Genomic DNA, 27,293 nt, shown 5'->3' with positions numbered 1-27,293 from the left:
GAGTGAGTTGGGGAGGTGAGAAAAATCAGCTTCTACTCTCACAGGTGAAAGGGAGGCAGCATCCTTAAAGGAACGCCAAGTGTTTAGTTAAAATAAAAAGATGAAGAGATATTCAGAAAAAATAAGGGACCAAAAATGTCAAAGAGCTGATGAACTACGGACTGGAGCTTCAGAGATCAGAGGGAAAGAACCCGGGTAGGGTGGGAGGTAGGAGATTGTAACAACAAGGAGCTAATACTTGCTGAAAGCACCGTGTGCATCACTCCACATGTACTTACTCATTTCATATGTTAGGAGCTATATAGAAAATTTGAGAAGGTGCTTCCTGTACAGAAAATTGGGGGGTGAATAGCAGAAGGTTAGATCTTATAAAGGTGATAGAAATAAATGGGCTATATGTGGCATGAGGAGACTCGTCTTGCAAGCCAGAGCATGAGGTGATGGGAGATCTTAGGTGCCCATTCTCAGTAACAGCATTTTGGAGCAACGGAATGTCATGTAAAGGTTATTAAGATTATTGCATGTGAAATCAGAAGGTCCAATAACCTTACCAATTACTCACTATTTGATCTTGGGCACCAGTTGATTCACCATTTGACCTTGGGCAAGTCTACATCCGGGTGGGTCTCAATTTCTTCATCTATAAAAACAAACGACCAAAAAAATAAGTGAAGCTAAATGGTGTGGTTGACTATGAAAGCCCTTAACCAATTGCACACTGTCAGGTGTGACTATTGTGGTCATGAACAGCACCACGCTTGAAGAAGATTATTTTGACCATAGTGTGCATAACAAGTTAGAAGGAGGCAAGGCTAAGTGCGTGAGTGTTAGAAAAATATTAAAACAGCCCAGGCATGGTGAGTGAGGACCTGAGCTAAGGTCGTAACTGCAGCAATTGAAGAAGTTCAGGGCAACTTTTGGATTATGATGAAATGATTATGATTTAGTTAGGATTTGGTGCAAGCCCAACCTCTCCAAGATTTCGGGTTGCATGACTGGGCTGGTACATTGTACACTGGATGGTGTGTGGCCCAGTATGGACTATAGACAAGACAACAAGCAACGGTCACCCAGGAGCAAAGACTTAGCTAACTGAGCCACTGTGAACTCAGTCCAGTTGCTAAGGCCAACTTGATGCCAGTGGCTACCAAGGACCAGTTTTGGGGGCAGGCAGAGTGGGGGCGAGGGTCCAGGAGTCAGACTTTGGTTCACCTACCAGTTCTGTCAGCTCTGTGACCCTGGGCAAGTTATATTTAAGCCTTTGTTTCTTTATCGGTAAAAATAGGGACACTCATACTTATCCCATAGTACCTGTTGTGAAGATTAAAATAACTGGGATTACATGTGTGGAGGGTGTAACCCAGAGTTCAGTGAGTAATAGGATCTCTACAATAATAGCTATGATGCTTATTCCTAGATCTTGAAACTATCTAGGAGCCAAAGAAGCATATTTTCCCAATTGGTGGTACAGTGGGGGACTGTGTCTAGGGAGGGATTCAGTGAGGGACTGATAAATTGGGAATGATGGCGTCAGAAACGACCCCAAACCGAAGCTGGTGTACAGGTTACCTTCGACTCTGATGAAACAAGGACACATCCCTTCTCCTGGCATAGTAAGTTTTATATGTCTTACTTGCATCATTCCGTCTTTCCCAGTGGCTTAGCTCTGTCTTCAGTGACAAAACCCAGGCATAGTTCTCATATTTTTGCTCAATGGTGGCTTCTAGGAGCTAGCCACTTGTGGCTTTGGGGGGACACTTGTCCTGTGAATGCAGTGACTACCCATGTTTGATGGAAGCAAAATGGCAGTCTCTTTGGCTGAAACGTTAAAGCCACCTAGCCATGTGAGTGCCAGACAGAGACCAACAGCATGAAAAGGGTAACTCAAAATATAACCCCCTCCCAACTCCCAGTCCCAAGGAGGGAGAGCCAGACAGCTCCTCAAACAACATTGTGAACAAAAAGGAGTTTGTATGTGAAGTTTCTTTCTCTTAAAAGCCTAACTCTGTACATGGTGCCCCCTTGATCAATATTTGTTGATTTAAAAAAAATTAATGAGGAGCGGGGTAAAGCAGAAAGGAACAAAATATTCTAGGCTCCCGGTGGAAACAGAAACACATGCACTGTGTACTCACGGAAATGTGACCATAGGGGTCAGGGTTGAAGTCATGAGACCAACAACTGTTGGGTTTGGTTTAGGAAACCTGTCTCACCACCTTCTAGAACTTCATGTCATTTGATCACAGGTGACACTGGATGTCCTGGTTTCTCTTTAATGTCCCAGGGAAGCATGAGTTAAACAAACAATACTCTATGGACAGTGTCTCAGTCAAAAGGGTGAAGAGGTTATGCTAGGATATCAAACAGTGACAAAATTCCACTGGCTGCATAGAGCAGTGGCTTACTTCTTCTTATGCAAGGTCTACAGTGGTCCTGGTGCCCTTCTGGGCAGCTGTCCTGCATATGTTAGCACATCATTCTAGGCTACTTCAAATGTGGGATTTCTCCTTTATCAACATCTGCTACGCTGGCCATTGTGGTGGGGCTGGGGTGGGAGGGGGCAGGCGGGGGAAAGGGCTTGCAGAGCTGAGAAGCAGCAGTTCACGAGGCCATGACCAATTTCAAGGGTGAGGAAGTGATTCCTCTCCTAGGCCCGGAATGGAGCAGATGGGTACTGCTGAGTAGTGAAGGCCACCGCCAACAGTTACTCCAACCTCTCGGTGACCAGCTCTGACTTGGTTTTCTTTTTATTATCCCTTTAAGGAAAACGAAATGAGTACTTTGAATTTACAATTCTAAAATTCTTCAAGACCTTTTCAGGTTCCTCACTCAGCGTTGCTTCCGACCTTTCAAATGTGTAGTTCGCAAAGAGAACTTTTTTGGAGTATCAAATAAATAAATCTTTTACTACTTAAGATGCAGTGCCCCTCCCATCTGGAAATTTACCTGTGAGCCCTGTACCAAGTGTGGGGATGTGGTTTGGCCCCCAGAGGCGAGTTTGTGTTAAAATAAAGGACCTTTTGCATACCTGTAGCTAAACCTGCCTGGATGGGATAAAAATAGCCCCAGACTTTGGCCCTTTAAAATAGACAGAGAAGGCATTATTTAGAAGAAGTCTGGCCCAGTTCTGAGGTCTTTCATTATAAGCCACAGTAAAGTAATAGCTTGAAAGTTACTGAGTTTTTACTATGCTAATTTACTGGGATGCGTGCTTTGCATACAGATCTCATTTAAATTTTACTACACCCTAAGAGATACACTTTTATTATCTTGATTTAACACATGAAGAAACAGGTTTGGAGAGGACACTTAACTAACTCTTCCAGACCTTCACAGACCAAGGTTTGGATTCAGGTCATCTGACTCCAGAGCCTTCACCCTTAATCTTTACCCTTAAGGGAAATGGGGCGAATATTCCAGTCTGCATATAAATAAGTGTTCTTGAAACCCTGACCATTAGGGTTCCTGTGTAGCCACTCAGTCCTGGAGAACTGCTGAGTGGTTACCCCCTGTCCCGGACGTCCAGGTGGTGTTCCTAGACATCAGATGTGTGGATGGAATTCGGTTCTCTGAGCCTTTCGCTAACAGAGTGCTCTGTGTGCTTCTTGTGTCTTCCAGTTGACCGTCCTCCAATGGAACCCTCCCAGTTTGTTTCCGTTGTCCCTAAATATCCAGACAAGATGGGATTTGATGAGGTAGGAAAGGTGTCTGTGTGTGCACATGCACACGTGTGCATGTATGTGGCGTGCTTACACGTTTGTATTAGAGCACAGGCCTGATGACACATTTGAGAGCCAGCAAGACTGACCTGGCTGCTGAAAAGGCATTGAGGTCTTGGGAAAATGACTCCGTTTTTGTTGCAGCTCAGCTTTCTTATCTTAAAAACTGAGCATCGTACACACCTGGAACTAAGGTAATATTGTGTATCAACTATATCCAAATTAAAAAAAAAAAGTTTTTTAAAGGAGCATCATGGTAAAGTGAATTAGTCATTGAGTTAGAAAGACGTTACTGTTTAGTCCTGAGTGCAATTATATATTTTCTAGGAGCAGATATTGCTATATTTTGTAAACCTTTCAATCAAGATTCAAGGGTCAGGTAAGAGGGTATATGTTTTAGGTATTGGAGGACCTTAACTTTATTCTGAGTGGATGGAAACCATTCTGGAATAGTCTGTGCTTTATTTTCTCTGTGCTCTTCTTCCATGGACAAAGATGGAGGGTAGGGTTGAGAGGAAAATAAAAAGAAAAAAGAAACCTATAGTAAAATTCTGCCTTTCCGTGGGCAAGCACTTCATAATAGCACTCCAAGGGCCATATTTAATATAAAGTTTTTGCTTGTTTGTTTTTTAATTAATTGATTTATTTTTGAGAGAGAGAAAATGAGTGGGGGAGGAGCAGAGAGAGAGCGAGACAGTGAGAGAGAATCCCATGCAGGGTTCGATCCCATGAACCACAAGATCATGACCTGCACCAAATTCAAGAGTTGGAAGTTAAACCGACGGAGCCACCCAGGTGCCCCTATTACAAAGTTTTGATTGCATGAAGAAGGAAGCAAGAATATAAAGTGATGCCTCTCTCGGTAACGCACACAACAGCTACTTGGGAATGCCGGAAGTGTGCCTCCAAGTCATTGAATCCTTTGTGGGTCCCTTATGTCACGTAGCTGCTGATCAGTATTCAAGAGCTTAATGATCTAGAGATTAGGGCAGTGCCTCAGGAATCCACAAACTGAGATGGATTTTTTTCCATGGATTCTGGATGTGTTGTAGGCCAAGCTTTGTGCTCTGTGCTCACTGCCACAGCTCCATGGCAAGAAAAAGCCTTGTTCATCATCCTGCACTGTGTAGTACATGTCCCCAAAGTACAGCCGTCTACAAGCTGCTGGGATGGGAATTGGTATTTCTTCTGTAAAACCGATGGGGATCTGGACTTCAGGAATGGGAGGGAGTATTTCATGAATATTAAGAGGAAAAGACTTAGCGGCTGTGATGCTGTTTTCACCGAGGGCAGCATGGGAAGGGATGACTTTAATGTGGTAGAGAGGAATCAGAATGAAGTACAAAGAATTCTTTAAAACAATCAGGCTGCAGGAAAGTTGGTCCACATCACACACTGTACCAGCTTCTACATCTTACTAGAGGTGTCCTTTCCTATAACTCTCGTCAGCCCTCGGTTCTCTAGGTGAGAGAACCCGAGTGTCTTTGTCTATATTCATTTTCAACACATTCCTATGCGGACTGAAGCAAAAGAGATCAAATGGGACAAAACCAGGATCTTCTAGCTCTGGTCTTCCCATTTGGATGTGCGTATAAGGACTGGGTTACCCCTGGAAGCCTTCTGGAAAATGCCAATTCTAGGAAGGGATATAGATACAGGAAGTGATTACCCTGGGCTCTGGAACAGAGATAAGATGGTAGAGAAGGGGATTTTCAGGGACTTTTTCTTTCTCCCAGTACTCCCTGACCTTGCGGTGGTGTGTGGGCTGCGTTTGGCTATGTAGCTCTCTCTCTGTTTGCTGTTCACGAAGTATGAGCAAGCCGTCTGTGTTTTTTCTTCATGGCTACAATTTTTATTGCACTTGTCCTGGCAGAAAACTGGGACTGAATTATTATTTACTAAAGTCTTCCCAGACTAGAGGTCTCTGGTTTGAGGCAACTTTTTGTTGCATATCTGTTCGGTTTTTGTTTTGTTTGGGCTTATTTTTGTTCTGCCGGAGTGGCCTCAGGTAGCTCCGTGTGTACACATGAGGAAATACCCCTTCCTTTCCGTATCTTTTAAAATCGTGGGATGAAACGTGGCCCGTCAAGGTGTGCCTCTAAACAGGAAGAACACGAAATGTGAAAGAACACAATCTATTAAGTTATAAAGTCCCAAGTAACAAGGCAAGTTAGAGTCACCACAGAAATGATGTTTAAAAAAAATAATTACCCAGTTATGTAGATAAGAGAAGTAATGAAATCACGATGCACCCAATTCACTTTGCCTTAACTCAGGCGGATAATTTCTTCAAAGGGGACATCTTGTTTTCCCATCAGTTTCTTTGCCCAGTGCTTTATAAAGGGATGGAAGTGAGAATGTTTTGTAAGGAGAGGTTGAACGTTTAGTTAGTGTAGCTTTTGATCCAGTAAAACATAGAACATGTTGATGATTACATTAAAAGGCTATGTGAACCACAGCTTTGCCCCCAGCAAAGTCTGAACCCCAGCTGGTTACAAGACATAGTCTCTTCTTTATTCTGGACACAGCATAAAGCGAGCTTTACCTAAACCACGTATCATAGACATTTTAATCGGTGTTGTACTTGAGAGATGAGGTTGTTCAACTCCCTCTTCTTACAAACAAGGGAACTGGACCCGGAAGCATTAAATGTCTTCCTCAGAGCCATTTGGGTGGGCTAGTCAGGCTGAAGCCAAAGTCATCCCACTTATTCCTTCAGGTTTCTCCTCATCAGTATTTCTTTTTTTTTTTTTTTAACGTTTTTTCATTTTTGAGAGAAAGAGAGAGAGAGAGCATGAGCAGGAGAGGGGCAGAGAGAGAGAGAGAGAGAGAGAGAGACAGAATCCGAAGCAGGCTCCAGGCTCTGAGCTGCCAGTGCAGAGCCCGATATGGGGCTCAAGCTCATGAACCATGAGACCATGACCTGAGCTGAAGTCGGACGCTCAACCGACTGAGCCACCTAGGCTCCCCCTCATCAATATTTCTTACAGACAGCTGAAATCTCCCACTCTCAGAGGACTAGTTTCATGTTCAAAGTAAGTTTATTACTGCTTGTAGCAAAAGGACATTATGAAAACTCATATTTACCTGTAATAGCATTCGTGAGTCTTTAGGTACTTCTGTGGCTCCTTAAATCTGGGAATAGTCAGGACAGTTTCACTACCCATAACGCTCTGCAGTGGCTTCATGATATGCATGTGTTTAGGACAGCCACCAGGAATTTACGGACTCACGTGAGAGGCTACAGGTGGACCCAGCCCTCATGGAAAGAAATCTGAGTGCATATTTTGGGGGATTTCATGGACTAGTATGATGTGGAGATGATGTCTTTACATTTCTCCATTCCTCAAAGGGATACTACCCCCAAGAGTAGGGCCCCTTCTCTTTACTTCTTTCAGAAAAACTCTCGTGTTTCTAGGGGAGTTTTGGCAATTCTCAATTCAATTCTGAAAAATTCTGGCAAAGAAGCTACTAAAATTGAGACCTTGATAATTGGAAATAAAAGGGACGTGTTAAGATTAGTTTTCCTCATTCTTTGAGTGACTTGAAATGTATTACAGTGGGTATAAACTCAAAGAATAGCTATTATTTAGTGCCCATGAGATAAGAGCAGTATCACCCCAGTTTTACAGATGAGGAAACTGAGACATAGGGACCAGGCCAAAGCAAACATTTAGTAAATGATCGTCAGGGAATACACTTAACGTCTGCTGAAAAATCTAACACACTTGCCAAACTACCTACCTCCTCCCTCTGAGTCTTATATGTTTTGGGTTTAATTCACCTTTGGCCTCCAGAAGAGCAACGTTTTGAACTTTCCTTTCTCAAAAGCAGGGCAAACATGTCCACCAACAAAAGAAACAAAGAGAGGGTGAAGTCACTGCACATGGCTAAGTTTTGAACGTAACTCTGTTTGGATGATATCATTTGACTTGATATGAAATATAAACAAACCTTCATCACGGTTTTCCCTATTTTCTCCACTCCTTATTCTAACTGAAACTTTGGTCCTTACATTTACTTAACTTTCCATACAGCCTAAGATAAGACTTGTGTTTCTTTTCCTTCTTCTCTTCCTGCATTAGATTTTCATGATCAACCTCAAGCGCAGAAAGGACAGACGGGACCGGATGTTACGCACCCTGTATGAGCAGGAAATTGAGGTCAAGATTGTCGAGGCTGTGGATGGAAAGTGGGTTGGGTTTTTTGTTGAACCCTTGCAAATGTGGTTAGAGCAAAGTGTCCAAACTTGGGTGACATGAAGAAAATATGAGGAATAATGCATAACGAAAGAAAATAATGAGGACAAATGCATAACGATCTGTATATCCTGTTGCTTGAGATGCTTGCCATAGCCTGCCTGGGCTGATCACATTTCCCAGGAGTATGGCAGGAAAGTCACAATGGGAACTTGGTTGAATTCCTTCAAGAGTTTTGTTATTGCTTTTGTTTATTATTTTGTTTTATTTTGCTTTCCTTTGTCCTTTTATTTGGCACTTTAGTTCAAGGTATAGATTTTTGCAAAATTTACATTCCATGTTGTATGTTAATTTGGCATATGAATGGCTCTAAGGAGTATGGCTAGAAGCTATTGTGAAGTTTCTTATCACTTCTGGAGAATTTCATCAATGTTTCTCAAAATGTGGCCTGGATACCCGTGTCAGAATCCTTAGGGGATGGTTAAGAGAAGAGCTTCCCGAGTCCCATCTCAGGGTTGCTTAATCATGATCTCAGGACTGGGGCTAGGAATCTAAGAAGCCTCAAGGTGATTCTTGAGTAAGTTTGCCACATAAAATATAGGATACTCAGTTAAATTTGTCACAAATATTGCTTGGGCTTACTTACACTAAGAAATTATTCGTTGTTTATATGAAGTTTAAATTTGACTGGATATTGTATGTTTTACATGCTAAATCTTGCAACCCTGTTCTTTGGTGCACTAGAGTTTGGGAACCACTGCTTCAAATACCTAAGAGCCCAGGTTTTATTTATAGGCCACAAGGACCAGGGGAAACTAACTAGTTGAGTTGTGAGAGTTCTTTATGTATTCGGCATACAAATCTCTTGTCAGCTATATAATTTGCAAATATTTTCTACCATTCTGTGTGTTATCTTTTCAGTTCAGAATGGCGTCCATTGCAACCCAAAAGTTTTTAATTTTGATGAAGCCCAATAAATATTTTTGTTGTTGCTTATGCTTTTGGTGTCATATCTAAGAATCCACTGCCAAATCGAAAGTCACAAAGACTTATTTCTATCTTTTCTTATAAAAGTTTTACAGTTTTATCTGTTATGTCTCCTACATATTCCATTTTTGCTCCATTTTGAGTTAGTTTTTTATATGGTGTGAGGTAGAGATTCAGATTCTTTCTTTTGCACATAGTTTGGGCACCCCTGCACCATTTGTTAAAAAGATTATTCTTGCCTCCTTTGAATTGTCTTATCACCCTTGTCAAAATCAATTGGCCATAAATGTAAGACTTCATTTCTAGACTCTCAATTTAATTCCGCTGATGTATATGTCAATCCATTTTTCAATCCATATACAGTTGGGTTTTGTCGATGCTTTTTCTGTGTCTATTGAGATGATCATGTAGTCATGTGATCATTTTTGTCTATTGATAAGGTGCATTATATTGATTGATTTTCATATGTTAAACCAACCTCACAATCCTGGAATAAATCCTACTTGGCCATGGTGTACAATGCTTTTTATACATTGCTGGATTCTGTTTGCTAGTATTTTCTTGAGAATCTTGAATCTCTATTTATAAGGAATATTGGCCTATAGTTTTCCTATGATGTCTTTTTCTGGTTTTGGTATCAATATCAGGATAATACTGGCTTCATTGTTCCCACCTCTTCTTTGGAAGAGTTTTGAAACTTTTTGGAAATTTTGTGAAAGATTGGTGCTAAATTCTTTAGGTGTTTGGCAAAATTCCCCAAAGAAACTAGCTGATTGTGTGTCTTTCTTTCTGGAAAATTTTATTACTAACTCAGCCGCTTTACTTGTTTTAGGTGTATTCAGAATGTCCATTCCTTTTTGAGTCAGTGGTTTGTAACTTTCTAGCAATTTGTCAATTTTATCTAGGTTATCTAAGTTGTTGGCATATAGTTGTTCATAGTATTATCTTATAATCCTTTTATTTTGATAAGGTCAGTAGGGGGTTGCCCACTTTTCATTCCTCATTTTAATAATTTGAGTCTACCTTTTTTTTTCTTGATCAGCTTAGCTAAAGGCTATCAATTTTGTTGATCTTTTCAAAGAACCAACTTTTGGTTTTGTTGATTTTCTCTTTTGTTTTTCTATTCTCCATCCACTTATTTCCACTGTAGTCTATATTTTTTCCTTCTGCTTGCTTTGGGTTTAGTTTGCCATTCTTTTTCTAATTTCTCTAAATGGATTATTTAGATCAGATTATTCATTGGAGGTATTCTTTTTTAATGTAGGCATTTATAGCTTTAACTAGCCCTCCACCAAGCCCATCGTGTAAGTTTTGATATGCTATGTTTTCATTTTCATTTATCTCAAAACATTTTTTTCATTTCCTTTGTGATTTCTTCTTTGACCCATTAGCTATTTAGCAGTGTGTTGTTTAATTTCACATATCTGTGAATTTTCCAAGCTTCCTTTTGTTATTGACTTTTAAATTCATTCCATTGTGGTTGGAGTACATGCCTTATATGATTTCAATCCTTTGAAGTGTATTGAGGCTTAATTCATGATCTGTATGTTTTTCATGGTTTTTCTTAGAGAATGTTGCATGTGCACTTGAGAAGAAGGTGTATTTTTCTACTGTCAGGTGGAATGTTCTATAGATATCTGTCAGGTCTAGCTGGTTTGTAGTATTTTTCAAGTCTTGTCTTTATTTGTTGTTCTCCTGCCTAGTTGTTCTATTCATTATTGATAGTGGGTGATTGAAGTCTCCCTGTATGATGGTTGAATAGTCTCTTTCTTCAGCTTCTCAGTTTTTGCTTTATGTTTTTGCTCTATTGTAAGGTGCATATATATTTGTAATTTCTGTCTTTCTGATGGATTGATTTTTTTTGAAAGAGAGAGAGAGAGAGAACAAGAATGAGCAGGAGTGGGGGCAGAGGGAGAGGGAGAGAGAATATCAAGCAGACTTCACACCTAGCACAGAGCCCAACGTGAGGCTCAGTCTTATGACCATGAGATCATGACCTGAGCCAAAATCAAGAGTCAGACACTTAATTGACCAAGCCACTCAGGTGCCCCAATTCTTTTTCTTTTATTATAAAATGTTCTTCCTTGTCTCTAATAATTGCTTTTGTTTAAAAGTTTATTTTGTCAGGTATTAATATAGCTCCTGCAGCTCTCTTGTGGTTACTGGTTACATAGTATATCTTTTTTCATCCTTTCACTTTGAACCTATTTATACCTTTGAATCTAGCCTATCTCTTGTAGACAGCATAGTTGAATCATGTTCCTAAAAACTCATTCTGCTAAGCTCTGCCTTTGATTGTGGGGTTTGATCCATTCATATTTAATGTAATTACTGATAAAGTAGGATTTATATCTGCCATTTTCCATTTGTTTTCTATATGTTTTACATCTTTTTATCCTTCTGCTTTTCATTATTGCCTTTTTGTATTAAAAAGATACCTTCTGCTCTACCATTTTAATTCCTTTGTTGTTTCTTTTACTACATTTTTTTAAGTTATTTTCTCAGTGATTGCCGTGGAGATTGCAATTAACATTTTGATTTATAGTAGTCTAGTTTATATTAATACCAACCTCCTAGAAGAAAACATAGGGAATATGCTCCTAGACATCAGTCATGCCAATGCTTTTTTTGGGTTTTGATGCCAAAAGCAAAAATAAACAAGTGGGACAACACGGCAAAAGAAACTATCAATGAAATGAAAAAACAACCCACCTAATGGGAGAAAAGATTTGAAAAATCATCAACTTATGAAATACTTGAAAATATTCATCAATATATTAAAAATTCTATATCTGATAAGGAGTTAATTTCTACAATATATAAAGAACTCATTCAACTCAATAGCAAAAGCAACAACAACAACAGCAACAACCAAACAGCTTGATTAAAGAATGGGCAGAGATCTAAGTAGATATTTTTCCAAAGAAGATGTAGATGGTGAACAGGTACATTAAAAGGTACTCAGCATCGCTAATTATCAGGGGAATGCAAATTAAAACCTCAATGAGATATCACCTCACCCGTATTAGAATGGCTATTACCAAAAAGACAAGAAATAACAAGTGTTGGCAAGGATGTAGAGAAAAGGGAACACAGATGGACTGTTGGTAGGAATGTAAATTGGTGCAGCCACTGTGGAAAACAGTATGGAGGTTCCTCAAAAAATTAAAAATAGAGGGGGGTGGGAGGGAGGGGAGGGTAAGTGATGCGTATTGAGGAGGGCACCTTTTGGGATGAGCACTGGGTATTGTATGGAAACCAATTTGACAATAAACTTCATATATTGAAAAAAATTAAAAATAGAGCTACCATATAATCCAGCAATTCTACTTTTGAGTATTTATCCAAAGAAAATGAAAAGATGAACTCAAAAATATGCATCCCATGTTCATTGCAGCATCATTTACAAGAGCCAACCTAAGAGTCCAACAGTGAATGAATGGATGTGGCACATATAAATATATACAATTAAATTTTATTCATCCATTTGAAAAGGAAGCCGTCATTTTTAACAACATAGATGGATTTTCAAGGCATTATGCTAAGTAGAATAAGTCAGACAGGAAAAGACAAATACCATACATATGGTCTCATTTATGTGTAGGATCTAAAAAGGAAAAAAAAAACCAAATTCATACATATAGAGGACAGATTGGTGATTCCCAGAGGCAGTATTGGAAGGTGGATGAAATGGATAAAAGGAGTGGAAAGGTACAAACCTTAAGTCATAAGATAAACAAGTCATGGAGATGTACACCATGATGAGTATAGTTAACAATACAACAATATTGTATTGCATATTTGACAGTTGCTAAGAGAGTAGATCTTCAAAGTTCTGTGATCACAAGATAAAAAAGTTGTAACTATGTGAGGTGATGAATGCTAACTAGACATTGTGTTGATCATTTCATAATATATACAAATACCAAGTCATTATGGTATATGCTGGAAACTTATGTTATATGTCAATTATATTTCGATAAAAAAAGCAACCTAATTTCAGTGGCATACAAAAACTTAGCTTCTTATATTGCTTCATTCTTTTCCCCCTCCTTTGTTCTATTGTTGCCAAACAAATTACTTCTTTCTACATTATATGTCCGTTAACACAGACTTATATGCAGCTTTGATTTAAATCAGGTAAGAGAAGAAAGAGTTATAAATGAAAAACACTTATGCTGTCATTTATATTTACCTATGCAGTTACATATCCCCATGCTCATTATTTCTTTATATGGATCCTTTTCACTCTCTAATTTCCTTTCATGTTGGCATGAGAACTTCTTTGGCATTTCTGGTAGAGATCTGCTAGTGATGAACCCTCAGTTTTTGTTAATCTGGAAATATTTTAATTTATCCTTCATTTTTGAAGGACAGTTCGAATAGATACAGAATTTTTGGCTTTTTCAGGTAGCACTTTCAATAGGTCAACCTACTGCCTTGTGGGCTCCATGGTTTCTGAGAATCAGCTGTTAATCTTATTGAGAATACTATATATGTAGTGAGTCACTTCCCTCTTTCTGCTCACAAGATTATCTCCACTATTTTTGTTCTTAACCTTTTTTGAAAAAAAAAAAAAAAGTCCAAAGGAAAGATTTGTACATAGTTCCCTCCTGTCTTCATCCTCTTTAGTATTTAGTGCCATTAGCCACCTTCCTTCATTAGGAAAATACTTTCTCAAAGCTGTCAAAAACCTGGTGATACTTAGAAGTACATTGGCAATTGTGAAGGATACACTATGCATAACATACCCTCTTGTCTTCCCAAAAGCTTGTAATGCTGCCATGACACATTAACCCTGATGAGCTCCTGGGGATTGATGGGAAACCTGAGAAGTCTTCCTCAATGTGCAGAAAGGCTCTGGGGAACATCCGGAACGCTCTCTTTCTGCCTTTTGTGGTGGGGACATCTCAACTTGTTGATTTTCAGACATTGTCTCTCTCATGCAGGGCACTTAACACAAGCCAGTTGAAGGCCCTGAATATTGAAATGCTGCCTGGATATCGAGATCCCTATTCTTCCAGGCCTCTAACCAGGGGTGAAATCGGCTGCTTTCTTAGCCACTACTCTGTCTGGAAAGAGGTAAATAATGCTTGCTTGCTTGCTTGCTTTATTTATTTATTTATGAGAAAGCATGAGCAGGGGAGAGAGAGAGAGAGAGAGAGAGAGAGAGAGAGAGAGAGAGAGAAAGTAAGTCTTAAGCAAGCTCCGTGCTTAGCGTGGAGCTCAATGCAGAGAGCTCAGTCCCACGAACCTGGGATCAGGACCTGAGCTGAAATCAAGAGTCAGATGCTCAACTGACTGAGCCACCCAGGTGCCACAATGATGCTTTATTTAGATATGCATTTTTGTAATGAGGAGGAAGGAGAGTGGGACTTTGTAGGTGAGTTTGGGCCAGATATGAAGTGGACCCGTAACTCTTCTAGAAGTATGCTTGGAGGTTTCTGTTGCCTTCTGCCTCTCTCTGACATAGGCCAGCAACAAACAGGCAAGGGTAGCCTTATTGCCACTGGGATGATGACAGGGGAAGATGCCATTTTTTCAGGAGGCTACGCTTCTATTGATGCATCCTCATCCTTAGTAGGAATGCCTGGTATTGTACGTATCCAGCATGCCATTGTTTATTAGATGATCTCATACGAGGAGTCACACAGAAATCATGTGAAGTGGATCAAGAGGCCTGGACCCATTTTACCCAAGAGAAAATAACTAAATACTTAAAGATATTAAATATCTTCACAAGAAGTGGCAAAGCCAGGACTTGAAACCATGGCTTAGAGAACAGACATTGATGGAGGGAAGGATTGGTGTGTGGGGTCTTGATTAAGGGTCAGTTCCCACAAGAAAAGAGAAAGTCCCTAAAGGAAGGGCCTCTGAATGCCTTCTCTCTTTGAATAACCCAGTCTATGCTATCTTTTTTTTTCTTTAAAATTTAAGTGAAATGTAATAGATATGTATAAAATTATATAGAGCGTAAAATACAGGCCAATGAAATTTCACAAACCGAACAACAATACAGCCATGCTAACTGGTACCCAGGTCAAGAAACAGGTTGCCAGCTCCCCAGAAGCACCCTCTCTGTATGTCCTTCAAGGGAACAGTCCCCAGGGATGATCACCATTCGACTTCTAATAGCATAGAATAGTTTTGTCTGCTTTTGTAGTTTTGTTTATATGCATGGAACTACATAGGGTATTGAGGTATATCCTTGCAGTATCCTTTCATTTGTGAGATTCATCTGTAACATTGCGTTTAATTGTATATCATACATTCTCATTGTTGTAAGTAAACACCCCGTTTATGTAACCATTCAGCTATCGGATGGCATTTGCTTAGATTCCAGTTATGAGCTATTACCTACTGTGCTACTATATTCTTGACTTTTTAATATGTATTTACCTAATAAAAAATAGATATTGGACTTCTCATAGGGTATCTTCCCACTGATGCCCTTTACAGGTAATTGACCGCGAGCTGGAAAAGACTCTTGTTATTGAGGATGACGTGCGCTTTGAACATCAGTTTAAGAAGAAGCTGATGAAGCTGATGGATGACATCGACCAGGCTCAGCTGGACTGGGAACTGATGTGAGTGACAAGACAAGCTTATCCTAGAGCACTGAGAGGACACAGTCCTTTCCAGGGGGGCAGCGGGCCCCACCTCCCCAGTTGATAGGAGATACAGCACAGCTTTCCACTTTCCTGGTTTTCTCTCCATAAATGTTCCCAGAAACAAGACGTGAGTGGAGAACAGACCCTGGTTTCTGCATCTATACGCTCTGCAGGCTGAGAAAGAAACTATGGAAGACGGTTTGCCAGACCTGGAGACTGCCTGCAGGTCAGGGGTCTTCAGATTGAGTGCTCACATGGGAGCACGGCAGAAATCCCAGCAGTGAGGCAACAGATGCACGGAGACGTGTGAAAAGAGAGGACGAGGCATTCATTCAAGGGCAGGAGTCCTGTGTCACACTTGAGAGCAGGTTTCCTCTAGCCTCTGACAGTATGGGGGCTGCAGGTCAGCCTAAGAGTGCCTCTCTTGGGAAGGGCAGTGTGCAGTGCAGACAGTAAGAGCGCTGAGCTGGGTTTGATGGAGGGTCAGAGGCTGCCATAGGAAAACCAGCTTACCAGGGTAATGCTGGTTCTGAGTTGACATGTAGTCAATGCTTTGGTAGCTGCCTCTGGGAATTAAGTCTCTCTCTTTCTCTCTCTCTCTCTCTCTCTCTCTCTCTCCTCTATTTCCCTGTCTCCCTCTCTCTCCCCCTTCTCTCTGTGTCTCTCCCTCTCCCTTCATTTTCTTTTTAAACCAGATGATACTTTTTACTTCTCTCTAACGAGGCAGAACGTTCCCAAGCATTACGTTGGCTTCCCAGCTGTGTGTCAAAGGCAATTTCATCAAATCAAAGCCTGTTCATTTGGAGTGGCAACAGGCAAGCTGTCCTTACTCCTCCCATCCTCAGAGGGAAACTTAACTATGGGCCCAGCTGGAATACTTGTCCTCTCAGAAAACATACCATTCTGAGCCCAAAAGAAACCTAGTGATGGCTGAACTAATCCATGGGGGAATAGACCCAGAAACCAGTACTGGGTAATAAAAAGAGACTGGCTCCCTGTCAGATGTCAGCCATGTGATTAGATTCTGCACTGTCCCTTAGGATCCTTGTTTGTTCCTGTAATCCCCCAGAAGTCCTCACGCCTCAGCCTTTCTGAGTCTATAGCTCTGCAGCCTGTGACTACGCCTCATAGGCATGGAGCCTGGAAGCCATTTTATACTCACATGACCTGCGCAAAGGCGACTTTCACTTAAGCCTCAGAATCAGAGGACTCAACCTGGGGAGTCCAAGGCTCATGACGGGCACATGTCCTTGTCCACTTGTAGTTTAGCTGGTATATTTCTTGGGACCAAGTACCAACAGATCCAAGAAAGCGGAGTGGTTGGCTAAGGATATGGATACGGGAAATGATAGGGATACAGAAACAAAAAGCTTTTCTAAATTTCACAGACTGATCAAGTCAAAATATTCCATTTATATCAGTTATATACTATTAAAAATGGCGGTGGTTTCAATATTTTTACCTATCTCTTTCTAAAATGAATATGTCAGGTACAAACTTTACTGAAACTCAAAACATGAAATCTGATAAGCTGTCCACGGCTGCTATGTGACATTTCTCCAGAAAAAGGAAATAGGAAATGGGAAGAGTAAACTAACCCATTGGAATGATCTAGGCAGTGCTGTCCAACAGTAATATAACCTGAGCCACATACATGATTTAAAATTTCCTAGTGATCCCATTCAAATGGTAAAAAGACATTAAGTGAAATTAATAATACATTTTATTTAACCCAACATCTCTAAATATTATTACTGTAATATGTAATCGGTATTTAAACTATTAATGAGATAGTCTACATTGTTCTTTCTACCATCTTTAATATCCAGGGTGTATTTTTTTTTTAATTTTTTTTTCAACGTTTATTTATTTTGGGGACAGAGAGAGACAGAGCATGAACGGGGGAGGGGCAGAGAGAGAGGGAGACACAGAATCGGAAACAGGCTCCAGGCTCTGAGCCATCAGCCCAGAGCCCGACGCGGGGCTCGAACTCCCGGACCGCGAGATCGTGACCTGGCTGAAGTCGGACGCTTAACCGACTGCGCCACCCAGGCGCCCCTATCCAGGGTGTATTTTATGCTTACAAAACATCTGAATCTAGATGCTAAGTTTTCAACTGCTACAATAAACACCTTCTTGTCCTACTGAAACGATTTTGTTAAAGGGAAAAAATATTTTACACATCTTCAATTTTATTTTAAAATCTCAACTTAAACTACGTAAAATGAATCAGTTGAGTAGAGACTGTCCCTCGGGTCACATCTCAAGTGCTCAGAGGGACTTTCTCTTCCATTTGATGGTACATGAGAGCAATTTAGACTCTTTAGTCTGAGGGGACAGTGGCTGAAAAGATATGGTGTTTGATGTCCTGAGAAGAACTGAGGTGGACATAGGCTCCCTCTACAAACCCCCGGATGTTTGGATAAGAGGAATCCTTTACACGATGAAAGAGATGGGTTAAAGGCAAAATAGAGGAAGTCGGCTTTACCTCAAGGCAGGAAGCAGGCACCTCCTGAACTTGCCCCAGCCAAGTGGAAAACAAACAGATTCCAGACAAAAGTCACGGATCACAGATCTGTGAGTAGACGACGGGAAAGTCGGAATGGCTAAGGGTATATCTTGTGTTGCAGAAGTTGTTTGAAGAGGACAGGACCTGCCTGGATGCTTTTCTCAGAACAAAGTGAGGGCAGAGCTAGGTGTGTGTGAGGAGGAAGCCAGGCAGGCTTTCTTATTCGTTCTCCCCGGGAAGGACCCATTCGGGGCCACTCTGGTTCCCAGGTCTTTTACTGTAGACTGTTTCTTTCCCACAGCCTCTTCTGTCCTGTGTTTACCGCTAGCATCTGGAGAGCTGTCCGAAAAATATCGAAGGCTGTAACTCTGGGGACTTGAAAACAAAAAACTCAGGATTCCCACATCTGGCCTTTTTTGTCCATTTCCAACCTCTGTAAACACAGCTGGAAGCCCCAAACCCTCTTTGGGAAGTGATCTGTGAGATCTTGTAGTCTCTCTACAGCTCCAGCCAGGCTGGAACACAGCGCTAGACAAGAGCAGTTGGGATGTTGATAAACGGAGCCAGGAAAATGGCCTCATTCATGGCAGGTGACAGTCACGGTTGGTGATGGGATGCACTTTGTGGCATGATCCATTTAATATAAGACACAGCTGGTCCAAGCTTTCAAAAGTATCTGTAAACCTGTGCCCCGTTCTTACGGATGTCTAATATTCAAACTGGGATTTTCTCCTCCTTCTACTTCCTTTTAGTTATATTGGTAGAAAGAGGATGCAGGTGAAAGAGCCAGAGAAAGCAGTGCCCAACGTGGGAAATCTGGTCGAAGCTGACTACTCCTATTGGACGCTGGGCTATGTCATCTCTCTGGAAGGAGCTCAGAAGCTCGTCGGAGCTGATCCTTTTGGGAAGATGCTGCCAGTAGATGAGTTCCTGCCGATCATGTACAACAAGCATCCCGTGTGAGTCTCCCTGCACTGCCTGCCCGTCCCTTGGGCGCAGCCCTCTCACATATTCTGCTACTCAGCTTCTCAATAGTGCATGACGTTTTCTAAAGATGTACTGCTTTCCTAAATGATCTTTCTCTAATCATGACCCAGAGGGGCTGACTTGAGTGATTATCCCCTTTTACAGATAGAGAAGATGAGGTGGAAACGGTGAGTTTTGCATAGGGGTCCACTGTCATACCCGGTGTGTAGTTTCACTGGAAATAATATGCTTGGTCCTCTCCTGGTTTTTGATCTTCTTATTTCCTTAAACTCATACACCTGAAGGTGAAGGTCATCTTCCTAAGCACCTCAAGGTCGTCAGTTCATTTCTCAGTCTGTCGTATGTACTTGTTGGCCAGGCAGGCATCCTCCTCCTTGCAGAGCTCACAGTCTGGTTGGGAATTCAGACTCACGAACAGTCCTCATGATGTATTGTGAGACCCACAATCATAGGAAATTCAGACCTCATGATATATTGTGAGACCCACAATCATAGAGATGAGTTAGAGGCTCAGGGAGGGTGGAGGTGGCCCCTGAGCAGGGCGTCTGTGGAAGAAGGCAGTGTGATGTTCACGGTTCCCACAGCACAGAAGCTTACGCTGACCTAGTGTTTATCAAAGGGCATGGAGATTGGTGGTTCACCTGTCCAGTCTCCCCAGTAACCTGTGAGCCCATTGAGACAGGGACAGTCTCACATCTCTGGGTCCTTAGAACCTAGTCCAAACTCTACACATAATAGCTGCTCAATCAGTGATTCCTAAATTCATTAATGGAGCAGGAGACCAGGTTCCAGCCTCGGCTCCTTCTCTCAGTTGCTGGGTGATCTCCTGACTAGATGGGCTTCATTTTAGTGGTTAAGAATTCCTGTCCCGTGTCTTGCTCATTCTGTCTCCTGTACTCAGTAAAGATGGAGCCCCTCACCCTCTTTGATGCAACTGACCTTATACCTACATCCTAGCAGGAATATGGAGGTCAACCATCATCCCTGTAATGGAACGAAAACTAACACCTATGGTACATGGACTGATTTAGGACCTAAGCAGATGTCCCCTCATATCTGCACAGGAGCCCTGGAGCGGGGGGGGGGGGGGGGGTGGCGGTGGCAGGGAGAGAAGGCCAAGTCCTCCAACACTTGACACTCACAGGGAGCTGGGCTGCAAAGCCAAGTTGGCATGCCTGCAAACCGACACTGTTTCACTCATCCCACCAGATCTCAGCTAATTTATTCAGATCTCAGCTAATTTATTAATTCAGGAACAGGACATTTGCCACACAGTAATCACATTTATCCATCACTGTGGTCCAACAGAGCTTAGCTCTTAGCTTTTACAGCAAGACCTGAAATCCATCTTTTAAACGAGTTCGTCCAAAGACAACAGAAATACCTTGACTGAAGTTTCTCTTTGTGTGTTTGTCTAGGTCATCTGAAATCGTTTAAAGAAACTTTTATCGTGTTTGTAGACTAAACTTTTCCACAAAAGACACAATTTTAAAAATAATCAAAGGCATCCATGACACTTTAAGAGATAAGCAGCAAGGCCCCTATGCTCTTTCCCCCGGTTCTCTAAGTGTCCTACCCCCTCACACACCCCTACTCCTGTTGTTTGCAGAGCTGAGTACAAGGAGTACTATGAATCCAGGGACTTGAAAGCCTTCTCGGCAGAACCCTTGCTCATCTACCCCACACACTACACGGGCCAGCCAGGCTACCTGAGTGACACGGAGACCTCGACCATCTGGGACAATGAGACAGTGGCCACGGACTGGGACAGGACACATTCCTGGAAGTCCCGGAAGCAAGGCCACATCCACCGCAATGCCAAGAACACAGAGGCCCTGCCATCGCCAACCTCCTTGGATGCCATGCCTTCGAGGGACGAGCTCTGAGGGCTCCATGGGGGATTCACCACCCTTGGTTTTTTTCTAACGGGCTATTCATCTGTTTGCTCCAGTTTCTGTTAGTGGCCACAGTCATCTAACCAAAGTGGTCTGATGTAATTGAGCAAAGTTAATATATTCTTGACAGGGGAGGATAATAGGGAAACTTAACCCAAATTTCCTAGGATGGCTAGAAGATAGGCTTTATGGCAACCATCGAGATGAACTTCAGTGTAGACACCGAGCCCTTCAGCTTATTATCCAGATGATACTGCTTCCTACATTAAGGATCAACAGTATGGCCCAGAGACTCATCCAAGAGAAAAGTAATCACATCAGTAAGTGGGTGGGCAAGGTAGCCAAGCCACATGACCACACCTGTTGGTCTTGTGGGCCCATTTTATATCATAGGTATGACCTTGAGAACTTGTGTATGTAATTGGGGAGGGGGATCAAATAATTTAAAATCAAAGTTATTGGGCTTTGTTTAAAGGAATTCTGTCATAAGCCAAAGTTAGCTGTTCATCTCATTACCCAGTAGGGATGGGTGGGTATTTGGGTCTGTCTGAACTTGGCCTTGACTATCATGGCAGTTGAAGCTCTCATACAGAGATTTTGCCATGTGGGTATAGTTTATTAGATATTTGAAAGTTTGTGTAGATATTTGAGAAAACAAGAACTCAGACTTTGGCCTTTTCTATTGTGGTCACTTGAGTTAGGATGCTCTATTTATGAAGATAAATTTAATATATAAGGGGTTAGGGCTGGTGTCTAACTTCTGTCCCCAGGGTCCCTGTGCTGCCACTGCACGTCACACTCTCCCCTCCGCCCCCGAGCCTGGGAATGAATTGTGAGTGTAAGTTTTATGAGTCACTGTTAAGAGGCAGAGCACATTTTCAGGCCAGCAACTGTCCTTGCCTGAGTTTTTCTATTTTGAGTTATTTATTCTACAAAATGTGGGGGAAATGTGTGTAGGATAAGGCAGAGAAACAGATTTTTCAAGCTCTCAGAGCACCCTAGGGAGCAGTGAGTGTGCGATCTGGTTCTCCTGCATTTCCCAGCCTGGCGTTTTCAAGGGAGGCCTGTTGAGTGGGAGCGTCTCATCACCCGGAAACAAATGCTTCTCCGTTTCAGATGACAGACCTTGGTCAGAAACAGTGGACTGAGCAACTGATTTAGGCCAACCATGAGGGAGGCTCTCATAGTCAGCATCCTGGGCAGATGACCTCTCTGCTCTCTTCACAGACTGATTTTCTCTAAAGTGCAGTGTTGGGCTACATCTTCCCTGCCAACTCCACAATCTGTGTTCCTCAGATTCTCATGATGGTTTGCCTCAGGTTTGCATTTTCCCCCCGCAAGCAGTGAAACTTTGCCTCCAGAAATACCCTCCCCACACCCCCCTTCCTGAGCTTCATGCTTTGGAGCAGAGCCCATGGGCAGGGCTGCTGCGTGAACCAAGCCTAGTGCTTCCTGGAGAGGGCCCCCAGATTGCAGAACGAGGTAGCTTGTCTGCCAAAGAACACCAGCCTCAGCCTTCCTTCTTGACTTACTGCCCGTATTCTTCCACACTGATAGTAAGCAAGGAGGCTGAGGAAGGGGATCTCAGCTGACTTCTATCTTTACTGCTTTGACATACCTGTCAGAGCCTGACTCTTTTTTTTTCCCCTAGAAAAAACAGAAGGAGCATCTGGGGAGCTAGTGAAAAACCCTTAGGTGATCCCTAAGGTTCCCTTGGGTATTTTGCATTTTGTTTGCATATTTGAGTGTGTGCAAGTGTGCCTGACTTTCATGATATATATTTTTTAATAGGGTGGGAGGGATATTGGGAGTGGAGAAAGATTGAGTTGACTTTTGTGTGGTTTTGTTTTAATAGAGAACATTTTTTTTTCCCTTTTACTGTCAGCTGGTCTGATGGGTTTATGGATTCTCATTCTTAAAAGACATTGGTCTTAAGTTCTAGAATTTTAGATTAGGACTGTTCTACTGTGAATAAAGTTCTGGCTCTGTTAGCCCAGACATTGCTTCTGCCTGCTCAGGTCTGGGATCCCAAGCAGCGCTCTTTTGTTGTGAACATTGTGATCTGCAACCCCGCCCCCGCCATTTGTTTTTAAAAAGTCACCTCTTCAGCAATTCAGGGGCTCCTTGATCTCATTATTCCTGCCTCCACCCTAGTTTTACGTCAAGATATTTGACCTTTGCAGTCACAGACCTTTGCCTCCGGCCATGGCACCTGTTCTTTGTCTCTATAAGTTAAACCCTGTCTGGATTCCCCCATGTGGATCTCCCCCTGGATCTTGGAAGCCCAGGCAGGATCTCCTGGATAGACGACCCTGACTCCAGCAGTGCTGGTGCTGCTGAGTGTGGACTGAGCACCTACAATTTGCAGAGGACACATGGTGTGGGCCTTGCTTTGGGTTCCCTGGGGCCTGCTGCAGGAACTCTGGAAGAGAAGAAAGAGCCGGCATCCCAGCATCCTACACTGTCTATCATGCTGTGTCGTTTCAAGGAGGGGAGATGATAAACTACTTGCCTTCTAGAGCTCTTTGTGAAAAATTAAAAAAAAAAAAATAGCTCAACACTATGATTGTTCACTCATTCCACCAACACTGACCAATGGCCAACGCTGCTGGAACTTCCAGGTCTGCCCTGGACCAAGGATGTTGGAGGCCAGAGATAGCCAGTGCTGCTGCTCGCCCCCATGGCAAACGTGGTCACTGACCTTCCTGTCCAGTGGGAGTTGTTTTAGACTCCTGGGTAGAGGTGGGCAAGCAGAAAATTTTTCTAGGCTACAGAAAGACAGGCGTCCCCAGTGGGAGAGTGGTAAGGGAGGGTCCATCTTATATTTTTGTTCTATAGGTCAGTCTAACCATTCATCGAAGATACTGGCTGGTTTAAGGCCAAAGAACTTTATCCCAGGGCAAGAAAGAAAGAAAGAAAGAAAGAGAAAGGAAAGGAAGAAAATAAAGAAAGAGAAAGAGAATCCATGCTTGTATCTCTGACCCCTTGAATTTCAGATCAAGCTTCCCCCAAACCAGGTATGAGCACTGCCTTGTTTCAGGCCCTGTGCTGGGAATCTCAGAGGACGAGGAAGGATCCCTACTGCTGGGAGGTCCGCAGTCCAGTGGAGCAGCCAGGGAAGCAGGAAGGCTTTATTTCAGTGACAGGAAAGAAGTGGGCTGTAGGACCTCAGCCCAGTTCTGCCAAGGAAGGCTGTTGGGGCAGTTTTGCTGGGAAGATGGCTGGGGAGGTGACAGTCGTGTTGGCTTTGGGGGCCTGAATGGGCATTTGTACAGGGAGGAAGGTTGGGTGTGGTACATGGTTTCTAGGCACTGGTTTAAATGCTTTCTAGGCACTGGGAAGGTGTGCAGCTGGGAAGAAGTCTGCTGGGGAGTGATGGGGGATGGGGATGTATTGGGGTTGGTGACGGGAGACAAGATTGAGACCTGATCACGATGGCAAGGTAAATCAGCGGCCCTCCCTCCCCGGTTATCATACGTCGTGAATGCAGAGGCCATTGTTTCTGGGGGAATTCTAGGTGTGGTTACTGACAGCAATGCAAAAGTTTGCAGTAAAACGTTGGTGTCTAAAGAGAAGTTCCCATTCAGTTACAAACTTGTGGGTCTTTTCCCTTTTGGTGAAATAAAGTGTAAAGTAAATGTGAGTCTTCCCAAGAGACGTCTACAATGTGCTTTTGAGACGTTCTCTCCAAGTAAACAGAGTGGGAGAGAGATAATCCAGAAGTCATATCCATTGGTGACAAGAAATCCATTCACCGAGGAGTTAAATAACGACAAAGTGAGAATTAAAATGAGGCTGGTCATTCGATAAGAAGGTACCACGTCACAGTGACATAGGAAATGAAAAATAAGAAGCCTGGGAAATAATCATTATGCCCATGTTTTATGTTCTGTGGTGAGGTTTATTATTTCAGAGAGAACGTTCCTCCTGCAGGACATTCTGATTAAATGTGGCTGGGGGGGAGGGCCAGGTGGAGAGGGTTTGGCAGGTGAGCAGGCTGATGGCAGCCTTGAGTCAACCAGTGGCAAGGAGACAAGGATGAAGAGTCGGACTGGACTTGTGGTGGCCACTGAGTCCTTCTGGCCTGGTTGGAAAAGAGAGAAAATGATGGTGGTTTTAGCGCATTGCGTTATAGTAGATTACAAGAAAATGGTGCCTCCTCTTATCACGAGCACAGGACAAGAGGATGTGGCTTGAATCACAGCGTGAAGAGTTTAGGTTGAACATGCAGGAAGAATTTGACAGAATTATTAAACACCAAGTGGGATTCCAAGGCAAGGTGCTCCATATTAAAATATGCTGCTGGGCAGGAGAACCATTTCCTTCTGCTGTGTGAATTTACCCAACCTAAAATGGCCTGTGTTTTTGCTTCCGCCCATAGATGTATTAATACTTGGAGTGATCTTTGCTCAGGCCACTTGGGTGACACCAGCTGAGCTGCCCCAGCCCAAAGCCATCCTCCCATCTGCCCTCAAAAAGGGTGGAAAGAGTGAAGAATCGCCTCTGAGTATCAGTTTGTCTTTATTTTTAATTTGCTGGGTTTATTTTTATGTCCCTCCCTGTAGTTTCCTCAGCACGAATGCCTCTGGAACGGGCGTTTTAATAAAATCTCACGTCCCAGGGCATGTAGAGCGCCAGCTTCGCAGCCCCCGTGAGTTCCGAGGGGGCTCCTCCGGTGTTTCTCCTTCCAGGGGAGGCTGGACAGACATCTGAGCTCTTGCTCATGGGCTAACTTGACTTTCAGAACATAGTGGACAGTGCTCTCTCACTCTCTCTCTCTCTCTCTGGTCCTCAGAAGAGCTTAGAAAATAATGACAAAGTGTCCTCTCCCAAAACAGAATTGGTGGTTTAGAGATTCCCCCAGCCCCCCCATCCCCGCCATCCCCCGCCCCCAACTTCTGGAACTGAGATGTCTAAATGCTGATGGTGTGGCTGCTTTGAAAACCTCCCACACTGACTGAAAAGACTTGAAGGAGATATTATTGTTCAGGCTGGGCCCAGGGAGGACACCACGCGGGGAGTGTGAGGGGACAGGGGATTTGACTGGAGAGAAGAGGTGTGGCTTCTAGGGCACAGCACACACAGCCCAGGCAAGGAAGTGCAAGGACAGAGGGATAAGAGACAAATGCAGGCCCTGCAGCAGGGAAAGTGGGGCTGGGAACCTGCCAGAAAAAGAAGGGAGGGACCCAAAGGGGAAAACCCTACAGGGGAGGCTGAGAGCCAGGGTGGCAGCACCTGGGCTGAGTGACCGCCATGTTGCCTGGCGGCAGGGCCTGCTGAGGAACAGGTGGGATGCCGGCCGCCCCCCAGTGCCCGTGGGACAGCAGCACCTCCACTAGTGTATCAAAATGGCCCCTGACCAGGGCCGGAGGCACAGAGAGCCCCTTGCCCAGAGTGAGCACAGAGGAGGGAGGATTGAGGAGCAGGGAGCGGGACTTCTGGTAAGAAAACTGTCCGCTGGGGCGCCTGGGTGGCTCAGTCGGTTAAGCGGCGGACTTCGGCTCTGGTCATGATCTCGCGGTCCGTGGGTTCGAGCCCCGCATCGGGCTCTGTGCTGACAGCTCAGAGCCTGGAGCCTGTTTCCGATTCTGTGTCTCCCTCTCTCTGACCCTCCCCCGTTCATGCTCTGTCTCTCCCTGTCTCAAAAATAAATAAAACGTTAAAAAAAAATTAAAAAAAAAAAAAAAAGAAAGAAAGAAAACTGTCCGCTGACCTCAGAGGGAATCCAGTCAGGGCCCTCATGGGAATCTCCACCGGCTCCGTGTGGTGGCCACTCTGTTCGCTGGGAGGGACCCTCCACTGAGTCAGGGTCACTTCACAGCAGCCGGGTGCGCCCACAGAAGCCCACCGGCTGAGCAGCCTGCGGCCGGCCTGGGGGCTGGGGTGATGGCTGCAGGGTCCACCCGCCTCCGTGAACTCCTGGGCTGCGGCCATGGAGCCCTGGCAGCCCTCCAGCCTGAGTCAGCCTGTCCCCAGGGCAGGCCAGCGAGGTTTTCCCAGGGTGCCCATTGTGGGGGGGGGGGGGGGGTGGGAAGCATGGAGGGCTTCTGGGAAGAGGTGACTCCCTCAGGCCAGAAGCTTCCCACCAATACCACAGCTAACTCAGAGTCTGTGACTCAGTGAAGAGTGCTTTCTCTGTGCATGCGGGGTGATTTAATACTGTGTGAACCTCAAGATTAGGACCTATTACCAACCCCTGCTTTCACATGGGGCAACAGCTAAATTAAGTGACTTGCCTAAGAAAGGTAGTGAGTGGCCTGGAACCCACTCTTTCCAGCTCCATGCAAAGTTCCTGGTGGAAGTCTGTCTCTCTCTTTTCTTGCTCATATCTAATGTTTCCGTCTCTCTCTCTCTCTCTCTCTCTCTCTCACACACACACACACACA

At 43.4% G+C, this 27,293-nt stretch overlaps 1 protein-coding gene across 1 annotated transcript in view; it reads left to right on the top strand.

The window, feature by feature from the left end:
- Positions 1-26,356, top strand: part of COLGALT2 (collagen beta(1-O)galactosyltransferase 2) — a 115,279-nt gene extending 88,923 nt beyond the window's left edge. The window contains exons 7-12 of the mRNA XM_027074365.2: positions 3,619-3,695; positions 7,805-7,911; positions 13,855-13,987; positions 15,365-15,492; positions 18,778-18,984; positions 20,622-26,356. Of these exons, the coding sequence (XP_026930166.1) occupies positions 3,619-3,695; positions 7,805-7,911; positions 13,855-13,987; positions 15,365-15,492; positions 18,778-18,984; positions 20,622-20,898 (929 nt within the window). The 3' untranslated portion in view covers positions 20,899-26,356. The remainder of the gene's footprint in view (positions 1-3,618; positions 3,696-7,804; positions 7,912-13,854; positions 13,988-15,364; positions 15,493-18,777; positions 18,985-20,621) is intronic.
- Positions 26,357-27,293: the final 937 nt, after the last annotated feature.

This window comes from Acinonyx jubatus, chromosome E4 (assembly GCF_027475565.1).
Source record: "Acinonyx jubatus isolate Ajub_Pintada_27869175 chromosome E4, VMU_Ajub_asm_v1.0, whole genome shotgun sequence".
Taxonomy (NCBI): Eukaryota; Metazoa; Chordata; class Mammalia; order Carnivora; family Felidae; genus Acinonyx; species Acinonyx jubatus.
This window is presented reverse-complemented; position numbering and strand designations above follow the sequence as displayed.